The sequence below is a fragment of the Nicotiana tomentosiformis genome, chromosome 1 (assembly GCF_000390325.3).
Source record: "Nicotiana tomentosiformis chromosome 1, ASM39032v3, whole genome shotgun sequence".
NCBI lineage: Eukaryota > Viridiplantae > Streptophyta > Magnoliopsida > Solanales > Solanaceae > Nicotiana > Nicotiana tomentosiformis.
The window spans coordinates 1,973,317-1,990,276 of NC_090812.1; the positions used below are offsets into that span (position 1 = coordinate 1,973,317).

Consider the following 16,960-nt stretch of genomic DNA (forward strand, 5'->3'; position numbering starts at 1 on the left):
TAGGATTGTTGGACTGTATTCCTTAAATAGTTTTTCAAAGTAAAAATCTTAAATCACATCTTAACCATATATGTAAGTGAGATGACGATAATGATGGATTGGGTGACACAAATTAAAGAACTTAAAATTGAGTGTGTTATATTATTTGCTTAAAGAAGGTTTCACGAGAAGAGAGTTTTTCCATTTGAAGTTGCAGACAATAAAGCGCTAAATATTATTTTACATATTATATTATAGAGATTTTAAGACCAGGCATGAGTAAATTTTCTTCTAAATAGTTCCTGAATGTGTGTAGAGCAAAACAAATTACCTCTAAAATGCATGTTTTTAAGAGACTTCCAAAATTTTAAAAATAGGAATTATTTAAATATGTAAACCAGCTGCTATATAGAAAGCTATTAATCACAATTTATATGTTTGGCATATTATTTGCAGTCATATGAGTAGTAGAGAAATATATTGTCATGAAAAGAAGAAAATTGGAAGTCCCTACCAAAGTCTCGACGCTCTTACAAGACTAGAAAATAAAATCTCTTTGATTTTAATTAATTAAAAAGAAAAAAAAAATTGAGGTTAATTGGGTTGTGTTGATTACAACATGGCGCATGGTTGGAACTTAGAAGAATTGTTTGCTTAACTAAAATTACAAGATGATTGACTTTGCAACTAGAAGCGAATATAAATAAATGTGTTATTATTAAATATAATTGAATTTATAAATGCTTGATTATGCAACTTAATTGAAATAATTAGATTTAATGTGTTCAAACAAACAAAATAATTTGTTATAATTAATTTTATTTAATAGTTATTGCGCATCGCGCGGGTTCTAATACTAGTTATATTAAAAGAAGGGTAGTATGCATTGTGGATAAGCCAAATGGTAAGCTAAAATGAAGCCACTTGGCAATTTTAGGACAACATTAATAATAAAAAATTATAAATGGAAGCATAATTAATTGAAGTAGTTTAATGAATCTTATACATAATCTAAATAGATATTAGACAAACCTAATCTATATATGTATATGTATATGTATATTTGTATCTATATCTATATCTATATCTACATATTGATCCACTCATAGATTTACTTTTATATTAGCTAGAAATATGGAGGTAAAAAATTAATTAAAAAACTATAATAGAAAAAAATAAAAATAATAGAAAGACGTAAATCTATTACTATTTATACTTTGGAGTAAGTTAAAATATAAAATAAAACTATAATTTACTTAAGATATTAAGGATTTATTGAGTTTAAAAATTAAATAAATTCAAGCAGCAAAATAAGATCTTACATAAAGTATACAAATTATTTATAAGGTAAGAAAAAAATTAATAATCAGTACAAAATATTTTAATAACAAGAATAATAAAGTCATATTAATATTGATAAATCGGGCAAATAAATATTTTATACGTAAATATTACTACAATATTTAGACATAATGTGTTCAAATAATTAAGAAAATATTTTTCTTTGATTAGTATTTGAATTGAGTACAGTTAGTTTAAGTTTGAAAGCATAACTTAATTTTTGAAAATGCAGTCCAATTTAAAAAATAGAATGATAAATATTATTTGAATTTGAGAAGAGAATGTTTTTCAATTTTATCTATATTATATTAGAATGAGCGTGGTAAAAATAGGTATTAAATTCAAACAATGTAATAATATAAGGTATTGAATAATATAATACCAAAAATAAATAATAAATTGGGGAAAAATAAAAATTCAGATTTTTTATCATAGAAAAAAAGGTAAAACTTATTTAAATTTGAGATGAGAAAGTTTTTTATATTATGATAAGAAAATTCATAATATGGATGAGTCCATATAACTCAAGTCTAATAGATAAAATCAAAAATTAAAAATATTGAATAATAAAAATAAATTAGAGATAATTTGAGGATATTTATAAATTATAAGTTTAGAAAATAAAATAAAGAAAATATACAATACATAAAAATATTATTAAAATATAAATAATTTAAATTTTCGATCAATATTTTTAAGACGAAATAAATATTTATTTTATGATTAAAATAATTATATATTTAACTATAATATATTAAAGAATAGTAGTTGATAATGATATTAAATAAATTTACAAGTTGATGAAAAGCCAAGACTATATATTAGATTAAAAAATAGCAAAATTATGTTAAATTACTAAAAATATACTATTAGAAATGAAAGGGAAAGTCTATTTGAATTTGAGATTAGACTGTTCTTAAAACTATGATGAGAATGCTTAGACTATGATTAATATCACAAATTTGAAATCTTATTTATGAAAAATAATAAAAAATACAATTTTAAAAATACAAAATAAATTTTCAATATAGGTGATTTTACTAAATAAAATTAAAAATTAAAATTGTATCTTAAAAATAAAAAGGAAAGAAAATTTACGTAAAGAAATAAAATGACAGTGAAAATATTTCTACAACGTTTAAATATAATGTGTTCAAACAATTAAGAAAATATTTTTCTATGATTAATATCTGAATTGAGTGCAGTTAGTTTAAGTTAGCAAGTATAGCATAATTATTTTTGAAAATGCGGTCCAATTTAGAAAATAGAATGATAAAAATTATTTGAATTTGAGATGAGATTTTTTTATTTAATAATTTTATTTTTGAAAATATTACGTAAAGAAATAAAATGACAGTAAAAACATTACTACAATATTTAGATATAATGTGTTCAAACAATTAAGAAAATATTTTTCTATGACTAAAATAAAAATTTTAAAAATACATAATAAATTTCTAATATAGGTAATTTACTAATGAAAATTAAAAATTAAATTTGTATCTTAAAGCTAAAAAAGAAAGAAACGTTAATTGCATCTAATACAAAAATAATTATAAGAGAACTCAATACATTTGGAACATAATAATCAAATAACTTATGTATTAATATTTTAGACCAATTCAAAGTTCAATTTAAAATAAAATATAATATTATTTTGATTATAGATAAAACATTAATATAAAAACTAATTAAAATTTATAGTAGGGAAGAAAATGTATAAAAAAGAAAATAGAGGTAGTGTGAGGATACTTATACTTTAAATTAATTTAAAAATAAATAAATTAAATAATTAAATTATATTTAAAAAATATTACTGATAAATTTAAATGGTTAAAAAATTTCGAATAAGAGGATACAAGCATAAAAATATACCAAATTTCAAGAAAGACTATTAAAAGGATAATAAGCAAGCCATTAATTTAGTTATTAAGCTAATAAAAAATTATTTGATAGTATAATAATATTAAATAATAAATAATACAATAACTATAAATAACAAAAAGAAAAATCATTTGCGTAAAAAAGATGTGATGAATAAGACATATTTGACTTTCAGATAAAAACAAAGTGATACGTAAGAGTTTCGTAAAAATAATATGATCTAATGTGCTCAAACAAGACAGATCACAACATGACATGTTTAGTATTCTTTAATATTGACAGCGAAACGAAATGCAAGTACTAAAATCAAGGGGTTAGGTTGGTGCATATATATATATAAAAAATAGATTGTCCACTATGAGATTTGAACAATAATTTCATATCCTGCTTCATAATTGTAAGCACGTAATTTTTGATCCGACACGTTTTTGAGCTATTTTTAAGTGTTTAAAATATTTATTTAACTTAGCTTTAATTTTTATGGAGTTTTAGTCAATTTTTACTTCAAATTACAATTTAAAAACACAAAAAATATTTTCATCTTTAGTTTAAGGTCAATTAGTATATTTATATTTATAATACTTTAATTTTTGCCATGACTTAAGCCATAAACTTTCAGACCTTAAAAGAAGCCTAATTTTAGTGCCAATTTTGGACTAGCTCTATCCCCACCAAGCCCAATAGCAGCAACCCCAAATCCCTCCACCCTAAAAACCCTACCCCTAATCTTTCCTCTTAAAAGAGGGTGCCTTTATCTTCCCCTTTCCTGGGGGTTTCAAATACCCAAAAAAAAAAATAATTTATGCCGTCATCTCATATTCACGAAATTGATCGGAGTGCAAATCACATTCTCGAAGTTCAAAGTCGCACCCAATTAGCGATAAGCAAATTTCAGTGTGACGCCAAAAACTGAAAGGGAGAGCACGAGAAGGGGGCTGGGGCACGAAAAATAAGAGAGAACGAGAGGAAAAGAAAAAGGAGTTGGGGTCGTCGTCTTCTTCCTCACAAAATCAGCGCATCTTTTCACTTGTAAAGCATATTAGAGCTCCTATTTATCTTCAGCTAAATTGAGTCCGTTTGCGGCTCGGTTCGTGATTCCGTCCGAATTTGATTGCCATTTCGAGTTTGTTTTAGAGTTCTGTTGAAAATTCAGTCGAGGTTGCCATCGAAATTTTTCGGTCTAAGGTGCCTGCCGCAGTCTATTTTTGGGTTAAGTTTGAAGGTCGGAGTTCAACTCTGCTATAATCAGATGGGATCGGTTTAGTATTAATCAAATTTGAAAGAGTATTTTGGCTCTACTTAAGGTCCATTCTTTCCTTTGCTCTTCACTTAATCTAGATTTACCTTACTTGAATGTTCTATGTTTGCTTGCGATTCTTACTTTAATTGGTCTCTTTGGATGATTAATTGACACGGTCTGTTTTGTTTAATTGAGGTGAATTAGTGTAGTTATTTTCCTTAACTTTCGTTAAATTAGCTTGTTAAATCTGATTCCAAATTCTAGCACGCTAAACTGAAATGGGATTAGTAGTCCTTAGGAGTTCTACTTGGACATTATTGATTTTGGAATTATAAGTCATGCCGTAGGGATGAATGCAGAACCCTATATCAATTATTATTTCCTTTTGTTGAATTCTAGTAGGCTTATTTGATAAACCTGTTGGAACATCTTGGAGGAGAACGGTGAATTTTTATAAATTGGAGTTTAAGAAATGAACCAAATGTTTTATTTATCCAGTAGACATATTGAAGAATAATCTAAAGGATTGATAACAAATAATTCCATAACATATGACCTTCACAATAAACTGAAACCTAGAGAATGAACAATTCATGAACATCGTAGCTTGCTTTAGGCGCGATTAATAATAAAATAACGTGACTATGGGTACGGTTCCCGTGGCATAGTCATGAGACGTAATCCCCAATTCGAGTGTGCGTTTCACGTGACTCGACCATAACATATAATAATAATAATAGATTTTAAACATGTAATAATTCCATAAACACTAAAAGCGGTTAAAAAGTAAAATGCACAATAGATTTTAAACATATAATAATTCAGATAATCAAGTCAAGTATTAATTGTTAAGCGACCGTGCTAAAACCACGGAACTTGGGAGTGCCTCACACCTTCTTCCGAGTTAATAGAATTTCTTACCCGGTCTTCTGTGTTCGCGGACCGTAAAAATAGAGTCAATTTCCTCGATTTGGGATTTAAAATAAACCGGTGACTTGGGACACCATAAATTATCTCAAGTGGCGACTCTGAAATAAATAAATAATCTCATTTCGATTAATGTCACTTAAATTGGAAAAACTCCCTTATCCCCTGTCCCCGCGGGAAAAAGGAGGTGTGACAGCTCTGGCGACTCTGCTGGGGATCGAACCCAGAATCTCTGGTTCAGGGTTCAGAATTCGAGCTTAGATGACTGTTATACTTGGCTTTTACTTATTATCTGATTTTTTACGTGTTTGAGCCTAATGTGTTAAATGCCTCTTTTTACCGCTTTGATATTGTTTGGATTGTATATAAACTGTCACGAAAACCCTTCTTCTCTCTGAGTCTTCTAAATCTTCTAGGAAGTGCACGCTGGCGTGACTTCTTTTCTGTTAATGTCATATCCTAATTTAGAACGAGGATCGGATCAGTTACAAAGCCGGATGGCCTTTTGGTTACCAGTACGTTGCCCCCCCTCGGCTCGAGTTGTCTGCTCGGGTGAGCCAGGTCTAGAACAACACACTTCAGGATTCAAACTTAGAATAACATAGCCTCATGCTGGATCCCTAGTAGGAATATTTGTTTGCATCACGTGCATTTGACCTTAGGGACTCAACACAGGGGTTGGGTCCGTCTAGGACAGGTGTACCCAAAAATTAAAAGACCATCCTGATGTATTTTACGTGCTACTTGTGTTTTCATTTGCTTCAGCTTGTATGTTGACCGGCTTCTAGAATAGGGAAAGAAAATCAAGAAAAAAAAAGTGAGGTAGGTATTTGAAACATTTCGAAACTCTGCGAAAATTTTGAAAAAAAAAGAGAGAAAATAAGCCAATGCTTTCAAAAGTCACTGTTTCCTTGTTCCGTCAAAACTGGCAGAATTACGCGGGTCTGATTCTCACCGGATGTGAGATACGTAGGCAAACCTCATCGGTTCCGGCCCACAATTTTCAAAAAATCCAAAAATATTTTCCTTTACCTCCTCTTTAGAAAGTCTTTTTTTTAGACAACAATTTTCAAAATTCCAAAAATATTATCCTTTAATTCTTTTTTTAGGAGTCTTTTTTTTAGAAAATCCCAAAAAAAATACAAAATAAGAAAATTTTTAAACCAAAAAATATATTATTTGTATGAGTCTTTCATTAGAAAAAGAAAACAAATGAAATCAAAATCCAAAAAAATATTTTCTACCTTTTTTTTTAGAAGTCTTTTTCCCAAAATTCAAAAAACAAAAAAAATCAAAAATACAAAAAAAAAATATTTTCTTTCTTCTTTAGAAGTCCTTTTTTTTCAAAAATTTCAAAAAACAATCAAAACAAAAAATTCAAAAATATTTTATTTCCTCTTTAAAAGAATTTCTTTCGAAAATTTAACAAAAACAAATTGCAAAAAGTACATATTCTTTTTTTAAATGCTTTCATTTTCTGAGTGTTTTCAAAAGTAAAAAAAAAGTGTTAGCTTATTTACCTATTCATAATCCTCCCGAACTACGCACGATCTGATTCATGTTCCCACATAATACGTAGGCAACCCACATCAGGTTTGATCGACCATAAAAAAAAAAGTGTTAAAAAATAATGATGATGATGATAATAAGGACCAACTGATTCCATTCTAACGTGTCTCTTGTTTTGAATTGTAAAGAAAGTTTGAGGTGGTCGGTTTGTGGTAAGCTGGCAACACAAGATCCAAGGGAAAAATGCCATTGACAACTGGCATCGAAGCTGTTACAAGTGCTCAAAAGACTCAGGGTCAGAGGGTTCAACAAGAGTCTACTGTGGTTGAGGAAAATAGAGTACTGAAGCAGCAAATGACTGAAATGTGTCAAGCATGGGCCAATGGCCAAGGACCGCCTTTTTCTATTCATGGTTTCCCAGAGTTCACATCCATTTTGACTACTACCATTCCGGTCTCATTGCATGATCAATCTTATCCACCTGGGTTGAGTCTTTATCCCAACTGTATGACTACAGCTAGAACTTCTGTTGCGCGCTCCCAAAGTGTGCCATTGACAACCAATCAGACAACCACTATTGTTATGCCCGTCTTCACCTTCCCACAACCGACAGTGGTATAAAAGAAAACTCATGAGTCACAATTTGCTACCCAGCAAGAACAGTACCATTCTCCTGAGTACCACTCATACCTATTTGATCTTCTTGCAAAAATTGAGAAGCCTGTCCAAAAGATGGCACAAGAAGAAATGACCCAAAGAATAAAAAGCTTAGAACAACAATTGAAAAACATGCAAGGGTTGGCAGGTCAGAAGAGTATTGCCTTCAAGGATCTATGTATGTTCCCCAATGTTCGTTTGCCACTTGGTTTCAAGATCCCAAAATTTGAAAAGTATGATGGACACGGCGACCCCATAGCTCACTTGAAAAGGTATTGCAATCAGCTAAGAGGTGTTGGAAGAAATGAAGAACTACTAATGGCTTATTTTGGGAAAGCCTGACAGGGGTAGCCTCTGAATAGTTTATAGATCAAGAAACCTCTCACTGGCATGTCTGGGATGACATGGCCCAGGCCTTTGTCAAACAGTTCCAATACAACATCGATATCGCCCCAGACCGCAATTCCCTTTCAAACCTGAAAAAGAAACCAACTGAAAGTTTTAGGGAATATGCCATTAAATGGAGAGAGCAAGCGGCTAGAGTTAAGCCACCCATGGATGACCACGAGCTAATCACTGTCTTCCTTCAGGCTCAAGAGCCAGATTATTTTCAAAACATGATGTCCGCAGTTGGCAAATCCTTCTTGGAAGCAATCAAAATTGGGGAAATGGTTGAGAATGGCCTTAAGACAGGCAAAATTATAAGTCAAGCAGTTCTCAAAGCTGCAACTCAAGCTGTAAAGATTGAATCTGATAATTTTAGTGACACGAATGAGAAGGATGAAGAAACCATGATGACAATAAGGTCGAGAAGAGGTTCTAGGAGAACATCTCGAAGGTATGAGCAGCCTCATCAGGTTTCCGATGATTCCCCTGAGCACTACTATCCACCTCAGAACCCACAATACTCTATTGCTCCATTTCAGTATGTTGTCCAGCCACCAAGACACCCCAGAAAGCGAGCACCAACACCGCAAAATCTCCACCAGTCTCCACAAAATTTTCAAATGCCCTATAACCCACAATGGAGCCAGGGGTATAGAGGGGAACAAAGGTTGAAAGATAATTTTATACCAATAGGAGAGTCCTATGCAAGTATGTTTGAGAAATTAAAGCATTATGACATGATTGCACCTATTTCTCCAAATCATGTGGACCCACGTGCAAGAAGCTTTGATCATTCTAAAAGGTGTGAATACCATTCCAATGCCCAGGGGCACAATGTTGAAAGTTGTCGGGATTTGAAAAGAGAAATAGAAAGGATGATCCAGGAAAAACTGATTGTGATCCAAGATAATGACACCCAGAATATCACGCAGAATCCTTTACATGCACATGATGATGCACACTTTGTAGGGATGATGTGTGGTGACATGGAGTATGAGAATCCTCTCGGGAACTTGCCGACTGAAATTGGAGAAGGCCATGGTGATTCTGATGAGCAAATTTGTGGCTAAATGTCAAGCTTAGCAATTGAAAAGTCATTCCCTCTTCACTAGGAAGGAATCTTGGTAGTTTGTTTTGATGTTTTTTCTATTATCTGGGTTATTCTAGGGTGTGATCCAGATTTTATTTGTTTTATTGAGTCAAACCCTTCTATCCCTCTATTTTGTTTGTGTGAGTTTTGTCTATTCGTTTTGTTGCTATTTTCATTAGCCGGGTTATTTTAGGGTCGTAACTCGGATTTCAGTTTGTTTGTCTTATTGTCAAATCCTTCTATCCGTTATTCAATGAAATATAGTTTGTCTTTGTTTCATTCTATGCTTAGTTCTTTCGTCGCTAGTTCTAGTGACATGACCTGCATGCGGAACTTTTGGCCAGATCTTAGAAAATTGATTTAGTCTTGAATCGGATAACCGGAAAAAATATATATTTTTGAGGTTGAACAAAGAGTCGAAACACTTTGGAATTAAGCTCGAGTAAGTTTTACCTTCAAATCATGGTGAAGATCGGGTTTGGGAAAGAATCAATTGAAGTTTGTTGGAAAGTTTGACATTAAGGGATGGAAAGTGTCTTTCGACCACGACAAACCAAGAAGACAAACATGGTCATCAATGTTGTGACCGCAAAAGATAATATGTTTGGCGTTCTCGAGGCTGGGAGGCCCTTTTTGTGCTACCTAAAAACTTTATACCCTTTGTTACCCCTTTTGAGCCTGTGTTATTTTCTTCGACCACCCTCTTTTGGAATCAAGTTTAGAATCAAAAGTCTAAGAAACAAAAAAACAAAAAAAAGAAGAGAAAATGAAAAGAAAAGTCCATGTCCCAAGAGTACAAACTGGGGCGACTCTTAGAAAGTTCAAGTGAAAAAAAAAGAATAAGAAAAGAACAGTCAAAGTCCATGCCCCCAGAAAATAAAAGCCGGGACAACTTGTTTTGAAAAACAAAATGAGAAGAAAGAAGGAATAAATGAAAAAAAAAAAAAAAAAAAGACAAAGAAAAAGAAAGAAAGATGAAAAAAACAGTATTAGGTCAGATGTTTGAACTACGTTAGACCTGATTCCTTTAAAAAGGATACGTAGGCAGCCTTACACGGTTCGGTCCAACCAAATAAGAATTCAAAAAAAAAATCCAAAAATCCCCAATATATGAAACTGGGGCAAAGATTTTATTTCACTTTTGAAAGAGTCGATTCCAAGAGTTGTAAATCTACAACCCCTAATTTTGAGTCTACTTAGAGCCTCCATGCCGACCCATCTTTCCAACCCTATTCAAAAACCTTTCAAATAAAGACCTCCCGATATGCCTTCAAGAATGCCAAGAAACGCATGCAAAGAGCAGCAGTTGTCACACGACATAGAACACTGTCGAGTTGCTCACACAAAGAAAAAAAAAGAAAAATGAGAGAGTCTTACTAGTGAAAACCCTCACGGGCACTGTAAGACGACAGTAAGCAGAGATGAATAAATGAGAGAGACTTGTTGGTGAAAACCCCTCGGGACACCACTAGTCGAAAGTGAGTCATGAAGCTGATGCAAAGAATTGGCACAAACAAGCCCGACTTCAAATGTCATAGGAATGGTAAAAGGAAAGATTTGAATAGTTTGAAAGATCAGGCCGCTAAGTCCAAAATGCATGTCATGATCATAAGGGCTAGCTGCCCCAAAAAAAAAAATCTTCCTCCTTTCCTTCCCGAAAAGGGTATTTCTTGTTAATATTGTTTCTTCGCATCATTGTGTCATTCGCTCTGAGTCAGTCCTTGTCAAAACAAGCAAGAAAAGATTTCAAAATCTGCTACCAGCTTTTCAGTTGCACAAAGTAAATTTGGCCAGCACACTCAGTTATTACAGCCAACATGTCTTGAGGATTCGTGCAATATGAAGGTTTCCCCCAAAAGACTCTTGTCAGCCTATTTGGCTAAAGCAAGCAAAGATAACCTCAAGGTTAATCAGGGATTCCCTGTAGTACCGAATAAGGACTATGAAGTGGCACATTGTGCAAAAGACACTTACCAGTTGTGATTCTGTCTGAGAGACAAAATTGCTCCAAAAGCAAAAGCCATTCAAGATATCTGAAAAGGTTATCCAAGAAAAGAAATCTCTTTTTTGAGATAAGGCTGATTGAGCCACAAAACACAAATGGCATTGGGAGCGAAACAATCAGGGTTGATACAGAAAGTAAAGGTCCCTTGTAAGGAACAACAGAGTCTCCCAGCAGTGCAGCCAACTACCAATGCAGTCAGTCTTCCAAAAGTTGGATGATCACAAAGTCAAGCCACCCAAGACTCAAGGCCGCAAACTGACCACCACTTTTAAAAACTGACAAAATTTTCTTTGCTTGAAATAGGAACAAAGCAGTGCAAGAAATTTGGGATTCCAAAAAAAAAAAAAAAGAAGAAAAGAAAGAAAAAGAAGAGAAGAGCCGACAAAGGTAAGTTTCTCAAATCTTTGTCTTTATCTGTCTTGCTAGTGTGCATAAATGTTGCCATTGCTTTTCACATTTTTCCTCCTAGGATAAAAAGTCCTAGTCCGATAGATTTTCTCCCAATAAAAATCTTAGTCTGATGAATTTTTCTCCTAAGATAGAAAACCTAGTCTAATGAATTTTCTCCTAGGATAGAAATCTTAGTCTGATGAATATTTCTTCTAAGATTAAAAAAAAAAAAGGGACCTAGTCTGATGAACTTTCTCCTAGGATCAAAATCTTAGTCTGATGAATCTTTCTCCTAAGATAGAAAACCTAGTCTGATGAATTTTTTCCTAGGATAAACGTCTTAGTCTGATGAATCTTTCTCCTAAGATAGAAAACCTAGTCTGATGAATTTTCTCCTAGGATAAACGTCTTAGTCTGATGAATCTTTCTCCTAAAATAGAAAACCTAGTCTGATGAATTTTCTCCTAGGATAAACGTCTTAGTTTGATAAATCTTTCTCCTAAGATAGAAAACCTAGTCTGATGAACTTTCTCCTAGGATAAAAATCTTAGTCTGATGAATCTTTCTCCTAAGATACCCAAAAAAAAAAAAACTAGTCTGATGAATTTTCTCCTAGGATAATAAGTTTAAAAAAAAAAGAGGAAGTCTGAAAGAAAAAAAAAAGGGGTCAATTTTTAGTTTTCTTAAGTTATCAATATTTAGTTTTCTTGAAATCAGGGGTCCCGCCTGGAAAATAGGGTCAGTTTTTAGTTTAGTCAAGCTTATTTTATAGTTTTTCGCAAGCTCAATCTCAAATTTAGGAGACGCACTTCCTAGTTTGGGTTTTTCACATTTTTATTTCTTTAGGAGACGCACATCCTAGTCGAATCTTTAATTTTACTCTCATCATTGCATCTTTCATCAATAGCATAGGTAATTTATAGTTCTGCTAATAACTCACAAATCTTCCTAGTGTAAACTGGGGCAGAAAAAATTTCTTTTGTTGTTTCCATTTTGTTGTAGTTGCAGGCGCCCACCTGGAGAACGAGGGAATTCATTTCAGTTTTAAGTCGCAGGCACCCACCTGAAAAATGAGGGAATTCATTTCAAGTGTTAAGTCAACATCAGGCACCCACCTGAAAAACGAGAAAATTCATTTCAAGTTTTTAAGTCAGCAGGCGCCCACATGGAGAATGGGGGAATTTATTTCAAATTTTAAGTCGGCATCAGGCGCCCACCTGGAGAATGAGGGAATTCATTTCAAGTTTTAAGTCATCAGGCGCCCACCTGGAGAATGAGGGAATTCATTTCAAGTTTTAAGTCATCAGGCGCCCACCTGGAGAATGAGGGAATTCATTTTAAGTTTCAAGTCATTAGCAGGCGCCCACCTGGAGAACGAGGGAAGTCATTTCAGAATTCATTTAGAGTTCGAGTTAGAGGCACCAGGAGCCCGCCTGAAGAACAGGGTCAACTTTTAATTTTAAGTTCGAGTCAAAGACAGTAGGATCCCGCCTCAAGAATAGAGGCAATATCCGGTTTTTCAATTAAAATCAGAAGTAGCGCGAGCCGCCTGAAGAACAACTTTTGCAAGCTCAAGTCTACCGCAAGTTCAAGTTTATTTCAAGTGCAAGCAGCAGGATGCCAGCCTGAAGAACATGGTCAACTTCTAGATTTCTTCAAATTCAAGTCAGTAGGATGCCCACCTGAAAAATAGGGTGAATTTTCAGTTTCAAGTTGAAGGATCAAGTGGATCTTCAAAGAAGATTCAAGACAAGAAGTAGATAGGATCTTGTATTTTTCTTTTATTTTTGTTGTAATTTTTGCTTTCGATTTATGATGTAATGGCAGGGACCGCGGACCGGAACCTCGACGGAATGGTATCAAACTCGATTCTATCATCCTCTCCACACACTCCATTACTTCATTCACCTCTGAACTACACATGACCTGATTCCTTTAAAGCCAAGGATATGTAGGCAGCTCAGATACCAGGGCTCGGTCACAATCTTTTGTCCGTCTTTGTTTTGCTTTGAATAAGTGTCGGGTCATAAATCAATTACGTTGCTTATTGTTCTTTGCTCCGAAAACTCTTCGTGTTTCCAAGCAAAGAGGGGCAGCTGTAAGCACGTAATTTTTGATCCGACACGTTTTTGAGCTATTTTTAAGTGTTTAAAAGATTTATTTAACTTAGCTTTAATTTTTATGGAGTTTTAGTCAATTTTTACTTCAAATTATAATTTAAAAACACAAAAAATATTTTCATCTTTAGTTTAAGGTCAATTAGTATATTTATATTTATAATACTTTAATTTTTGCCATGACTTAAGCCATAAACTTTCAGACCTTAAAAGAAGCCCAATTTTAGTGCCAATTTTGGACTAGCTCTATCCCCACCAAGCCCAATAGCAGCAAGCCCAAATCCCTCCACCCTAAAAACCCTACCCCTAATCTTTCCTCTTAAAAGAGGGTGCCTTTATCTTCCCCTTTCCAGGGGGTTCCAAATACCAAAAAAAATAATAATTTATGCCGTCATCTCATATTCACGAAATTGATCGGAGTGCAAATCACATTCTCGAAGTTCAAAGTCGCACCCAATTAGCGATAAGCAAATTTCAGTATGACGCCAAAAACTGAAAGGGAGAGCACGAGAAGGGGGCTGGGGCACGAAAAATAAGAGAGAACGAGAGGAAAAGAAAAAGGAGTTGGGGTCGTCGTCTTCTTCCTCACAAAATCAGCGCATCTTTTCACTTGTAAAGCATATTAGAGCTCCTATTTATCTTCAGCTAAATTGAGTCTGTTTGCGGCTCGGTTCGTGATTCCGTCCGAATTTGATTGCCATTTCGAGTTTGTTTTAGAGTTCTGTTGAAAATTCAGTCGAGGTTGCCATCGAAATTTTTCGGTCTAAGGTGCCTGCCGCAGTCTATTTTTGGGTTAAGTTTGAAGGTCGGAGTTCAACTCTGCTATAATCAGATGGGATCGGTTTAGTATTAATCAAATTTGAAAGAGTATTTTGGCTCTACTTAAGGTCCATTCTTTCCTTTGCTCTTCACTTAATCTAGATTTACCTTACTTGAATGTTCTATGTTTGCTTGCGATTCTTACTTTAATTGGTCTCTTTGGATGATTAATTGACACGGTCTGTTTTGTTTAATTGAGGTGAATTAGTGTAGTTATTTTCCTTAACTTTCGTTAAATTAGCTTGTTAAATCTGATTCCAAATTCTAGCATGCTAAACTGAAATGGGATTAGTAGTCCTTAGGAGTTCTACTTGGACATTATTGATCTTGGAATTATAAGTCATGCCGTAAGGATGAATGCAGAACCCTATATCAATTATTATTTCCTTTTGTTGAATTCTAGTAGGCTTATTTGATAAACCTGTTGGAACATCTTGGAGGGGAACGGTGAATTTTTATAAATTGGAGTTTAAGAAATGAACCAAATGTTTTATTTATCCAGTAGACATATTGAAGAATAATCTAAAGGATTGATCACAAATAATTCCATAACATATGACCTTCATAATAAACTGAAACCTAGAGAATGAACAATTCATGAACATCGTAGCTTGCTTTAGGCGCGATTAATAATAAAACAACGTGACTATGGGTTCGGTTCCCGTGGCATAGTCATGAGACGTAATCCCCAATTCGAGTGTGCGTTTTACGTGACTCGACCATAACATATAATAATAATAATAGATTTTAAACATGTAATAATTCCATAAACACTAAAAGCGGTTAAAAAGTAAAATGCACAATAGATTTTAAACATGTAATAATTCAGATAATCAAGCCAAGTATTAATTGTTAAGCGACCGTGCTAAAACCACGGAACTTGGGAATGTCTCACACCTTCTCCCGAGTTAATAGAATTCCTTACCCGGTCTTCTGTGTTCGCGGACCGTAAAAATAGAGTCAATTTTCTCGATTTGGGATTTAAAATAAACCGGTGACTTGGGACACCATAAATTATCTCAAGTGGCGACTCTGAAATAAATAAATAATCTCATTTTGATTAATGTCACTTAAATTGGAAAAACTCCCTTATCCCCTGTCCCCGCGGGAAAAAGGAGGTGTGACAACTCTGGCGACTCTGCTGGGGATCGAACCCAGAATCTCTGGTTCAGGGTTCAGAATTCGAGCTTAGATGACTGTTATACTTGGCTTTTACTTATTATCTGATTTTTTTACGTGTTTGAGCCTAATGTGCTAAATGCCTCTTTTTACCGCTTTGATATTGTTTGGACTGTATATAAACTGTCACGAAAACCCTTCTTCTCTCTGAGTCTTCTAAATCTTCTAGGAAGTGCACGCTGGCATGACTTCTTTTCTGTTAATGTCATATCCTAATTTAGAACGAGGATCGGATCAGTTATAAAGCCGGATGGCCTTTTGGTTACCAGTACGTTGCCCCCCCCCCCCCCCGGCTCGAGTTGTCCGCTCGGGTGAGCCAGGTCTAGAACAACACACTTCAGGATTCAAACTTAGAATAACATAGCCTCATGCTGGATCCCTAATAGGAACATTTATTTGCATCACGTGCATTTGACCTTAGGGACTCAACACAGGGGTTGGGTCCGTCTAGGACAGGTGTACCCAAAAATTAAAAGACCATCCTGATGTATTTTATGTGCTACTTATGTTTTCATCTGCTTCAGCTTGTATGTTGACCGGCTTCTAGAATAGGAAAAGAAAATCAAGAAAAAAAAAGTGAGGTAGGTATTTGAAACATTTCGAAACTCTGCGGAAATTTTGAAAAAAAAAGAGAGAAAATAAGCCAATGCTTTCAAAAGTCACTGTTTCCCTTGTTCCGTCAAAACTGGCAGAACTACGCGGGTCTGATTCTCACCGGATGTGAGATACGTAGGCAAACCTCATCGGTTCCGGCCCACAATTTTCAAAAAATCCAAAAATATTTTCCTTTACCTCCTCTTTAGAAAGTCTTTTTTTTAGACAACAATTTTCAAAATTCCAAAAATATTATCCTTTAATTCTTTTTTTAGGAGTCTTTTTTTTAGAAAATCCCAAAAAAATATACAAAATAAGAAAATTTTTAAACCAAAAAATATATTATTTGTATGAGTCTTTCATTAGAAAAAGAAAACAAATGAAATCAAAATCCAAAAAAATATTTTCTACCTTTTTTTTTATAAGTCTTTTTCCCAAAATTCAAAAAACAAAAATAATCAAAAATACAAAAAAAAAAATATTTTCTTTCTTCTTTAGAAGTCCTTTTTTTTCAAAAATTTCAAAAAAAAATCAAAACAAAAAATTCAAAAATATTTTATTTCCTCTTTAAAAGAATTTCTTTCGAAAATTTAACAAAAACAAATTGCAAAAAGTACATATTCTTTTTTTAAATGCTTTCATTTTCTGAGTGTTTTCAAAAGTAAAAAAAAATGTTAGCTTATTTACCTATTCATAATCCTCCCGAACTACGCACGATCGTAATGCATCATAATGATAACCTCACGTACTCACACTCTCAGAGTACTCAATCTGGTTGTCTCAATTCTCACTCAGCATTGTGCGGTCCCTGCGCTCACTGCTAGTATGTCAGACTTCGGAGG

The 16,960-nt window shown here is 33.6% G+C and overlaps 2 protein-coding genes across 2 annotated transcripts; both read left to right on the forward strand.

The window, feature by feature from the left end:
* Positions 1 to 3,856: 3,856 nt before the first annotated feature.
* Positions 3,857 to 14,539, forward strand: LOC138892292 (uncharacterized). Its single transcript, XM_070176000.1, has 2 exons — positions 3,857 to 4,508; positions 7,069 to 14,539. Exon 2 carries the CDS (start codon positions 7,942 to 7,944, stop codon positions 8,992 to 8,994), a length of 1,053 nt encoding a protein of 350 aa, XP_070032101.1. The 5' UTR covers positions 3,857 to 4,508; positions 7,069 to 7,941; the 3' UTR covers positions 8,995 to 14,539.
* Positions 7,124 to 7,879, forward strand: LOC138891538 (uncharacterized). The gene is made up of 2 exons (XM_070175107.1): positions 7,124 to 7,495; positions 7,601 to 7,879. The coding sequence occupies exons 1-2, from the start codon at positions 7,124 to 7,126 to the stop codon at positions 7,877 to 7,879; spliced, it is 651 nt and encodes a 216-aa protein (XP_070031208.1).
* Positions 14,540 to 16,960: the final 2,421 nt, after the last annotated feature.

Excerpts from the sequence above, each read along its gene's own strand:
- LOC138891538 (XM_070175107.1), top strand. The coding sequence starts at position 7,124 with ATGCCATTGACAACTGGCATCGAAGCTGTTACAAGTGCTCAAAAGACT. Across the intron at positions 7,496-7,600 it reads CCTTCCCACAACCGACAGTG|CCTGTCCAAAAGATGGCACA; the intron begins GTATAAAAGAAA and ends AAAATTGAGAAG.
- LOC138892292 (XM_070176000.1), top strand. The coding sequence starts at position 7,942 with ATGGCCCAGGCCTTTGTCAAACAGTTCCAATACAACATCGATATCGCC.